The 3,043-nt window shown below is 29.6% G+C and overlaps 1 protein-coding gene across 4 annotated transcripts in view; it reads right to left on the bottom strand.

Moving 5' to 3' along the window:
• LOC119636086 (dipeptidyl aminopeptidase-like protein 6) overlaps positions 1-3,043 on the bottom strand; it is a 249,463-nt gene that overhangs the window by 141,065 nt on the left and 105,355 nt on the right. The window contains exon 1 of one of the 4 annotated variants that reach the window (XM_038031243.1): positions 676-792. The exons of the other annotated variants lie outside the window; for them this stretch is intronic. Coding sequence (XP_037887171.1) covers positions 676-744 — 69 coding nt within the window. The 5' untranslated portion in view covers positions 745-792. Of the gene's footprint in view, positions 1-675; positions 793-3,043 lie in introns of those variants that run through there. 4 annotated transcript variants of the gene reach the window in all.

Genomic DNA, 3,043 nt, shown 5'->3' with positions numbered 1-3,043 from the left:
ATATATATATATATATATATATATATATAATCTAGATTTAAAATAAATAAATATTCAAAAATGAATGCAGCACAGAGCGGCGGACATGCAGGCGGTGGTGGTATGGGGAAAAAAGGTTCACAAATGGAGGTAAATAAAAATGCTGTTTATCTATTTTATTTATTTTGCTTATATGTAAACGTATTAAAAAGCAATTTTCACTACTCTTTTTTAATATTCTGCCTCCAGTTCAGTGCAATCGATATTTTGATATTAACATTGTTCAAAGTTATTTAAAAAAAAAAAAAAAAAAAAAAATTCGAATCTGTTTTACCTTTATGAAATATACGTTAATTATATAAATTAAATAAAAATAATATTAAAAGAATACTGTTAATACTAATTTTAAACAATTTTAATAATTTCATAAAAATTGTTTTAAAGGAGTATTAACAGTATGCCTTTAATATGATTTATAATTATGTTATATAATTAACGTATATTTCATAAAGGTAAAACAGATTCGAATTAATTGAAATTATTAACGTCTTAAATAACTTTGAACAATGTTAATATCAAAATATCGATTGCACTGAACTGGAGGCAGAATATTAAAAAAGAGTAGTGGAAATTGCTTTTTAATACGTTTACATATAAGCAAAATAAATAAAATAGATAAACAGCATTTTTATTTACCTCCATTTGTGAACCTTTTTTCCCCATACCACCACCGCCTGCATGTCCGCCGCTCTGTGCTGCATTCATTTTTGAATATTTATTTATTTTAAATCTAGATTATATATATATATATATATATATATATATGTATATTGGATAACAATGTTTTTATTCTTCTCGCTCACAATTTTATCAATAAATATTTACGCTGTATAGATACTGATATACACGCACATAATTACACTTACTCACACATATATAGATTTATGTTTAAATTAATTTCAATAATGTGCGAATTTTATAAAATTTTCATTGCTTAAACTGAAATATTTTGCTAACATCCCCAGCTAGTGGCCGAACTACCAAAGCATGGCGGTATATTAAGTTTAACATGCTAATTGCAACAGTCAAATATTTTTAATGAACAAATTTTCATCATTTTGTTTAAAATTTGTCATCGTAAACTGAAACTACAGTTCATTCATTCATACATTTCCATATTTCAATTTTAAAGCTTAACACTAGAACTACTGAGTATATCTCGATCACATGATCAAAACTTATAGACCAAAATATCAAAAAAAAAATGTCAGATTTTTTTCGAAGTTATCGCAGTTTTTAATCTACCGTGGGCTTCTATGTGAACAAATCACGACAATTTTTTTTAAACTTGTGTTCCTAATCGATCAGAGAGATTTTGTATCAAATTTCTGATGCCTATCCTCATTTCAGCGATTTGGGCGACGTCACAAATAGCATGGATCAATATGACACATAGCGTTAGAGACAGATGTATGCAAAACGTCAGTAGCTCTAGTGTTGAAAATAATATCTGCGAATGCCCGAAATTACGCTTACGATAATTGTAGAGTTTGAAACCATCATTCAAGAGGACAGTAAACCGCAGCAGATGTCGTGAAATGAATGAATGTTTTCAATCAACACGCCCACTAATCACACACACATACACACACACATATACAAATATATATATATATATATATATATATATATATCGGTGATAGCGAGTATTCACGATGCGCCTAAAGGCAATAGCGCAGACTTCCTATTCAATGCATTTGTTTACTTGATAGGCATTATCTTCAATCGCATCTATTGTTTTTCTGTTTCCTCTTTTTTAATTTTTTATTTTGCGTTGTTTTTACTGCTGCTTTTGTTATAACGTTAATTAAAAATTTTTTTTCCCTACTTCGGTTAATTTGACTTTATTATTGTTGCTTTCGTTCAACTTTATTTAACTCGTTTTGTTTTTCTTTTCCTTTATTGTTGCATTTCATGTCTGCTTACTTAATTCGAAGCCAGCACAGCACTTTCCTCAAATAGTCAAAATACGACAATTGTTAGCGAGTATATATATTATACATAAGCAATGTATGTATGTGCATTAATACGCATTGACATCTAGCTATTATCAGATATTACTGAAATAATCCGCGATCTCTGATTACTAAACCAAAATACTGGCGAGTTAAGAGAGTCGAAAATATTGAAATGTTAATAAAATCATTTACGAAATTCACTTATCGGACAATATAAGAATCATTTACAAGCGCCACTCGAGAAACTATTCTAATTCTGTGCCGCTGCTATCATGTTTCAAGAAACCGCTTTATGCTCACTCAGTTACTAAGCTTTCTAAAGCGCATCTTTTTTTCTACCTATCATATAAATAAGATTCCGCTTAAGACGATAAGAGAATAAAAAGTGAACATAGCTTCTTCAAATGATTTCAAATAACAAGTAAAAAGACGTTATAGTCGGGCAAGGTTGACCTTTCGAAAGCCTACACCAACTCAGGGGAAAATAATAAAAATTACATTTTGCTTTCAATGCAAGCCATTGCATGGGAACGGTCTCAACTAACGTGTCAACTAACGTGATTCGTGATTTTCTTCTCATAGATGTGATCATTTTTACCTTCCTTTCACCATAAAGCATTAAAAATTAAACGCTTCCATCATACAAGTGCCTCTTGTTAATGAGATATTTCGTAGGGCCATCGCACAAAATTTTTAAAGTCAGTTCTGCCCCTAGACTATGTTGTCATTAAAAATTTATTTTTCTTGGAAACTCTTCTTTGAGATGGGATCCAAAAAATAGATCACTGGTGTCCAAAGTATGGTATATTAAAGTTTTAACTCAACTTAGTCCTACGAATTAAAAATTATGATATAATATTAAAAGCTACAAGATTTTGCCTACTATTCGTAGAAACTATGCACATGAGCGGTTGACCCAAATGTCGTATGAAAATTTTACGATTTTTGTCTAGAAATTTTGAAAATTGAAAGATTTGTTTTTCTAAAACGGCAATCTCAAGATAAGGCATTATTTTTATCGGGAGTAGAAAAATTACAATATTTAG

The sequence above is a fragment of the Glossina fuscipes genome, unplaced genomic scaffold, assembly GCF_014805625.2.
Source record: "Glossina fuscipes isolate IAEA_lab_2018 unplaced genomic scaffold, Yale_Gfus_2 0, whole genome shotgun sequence".
NCBI lineage: Eukaryota > Metazoa > Arthropoda > Insecta > Diptera > Glossinidae > Glossina > Glossina fuscipes.
This window is presented reverse-complemented; position numbering and strand designations above follow the sequence as displayed.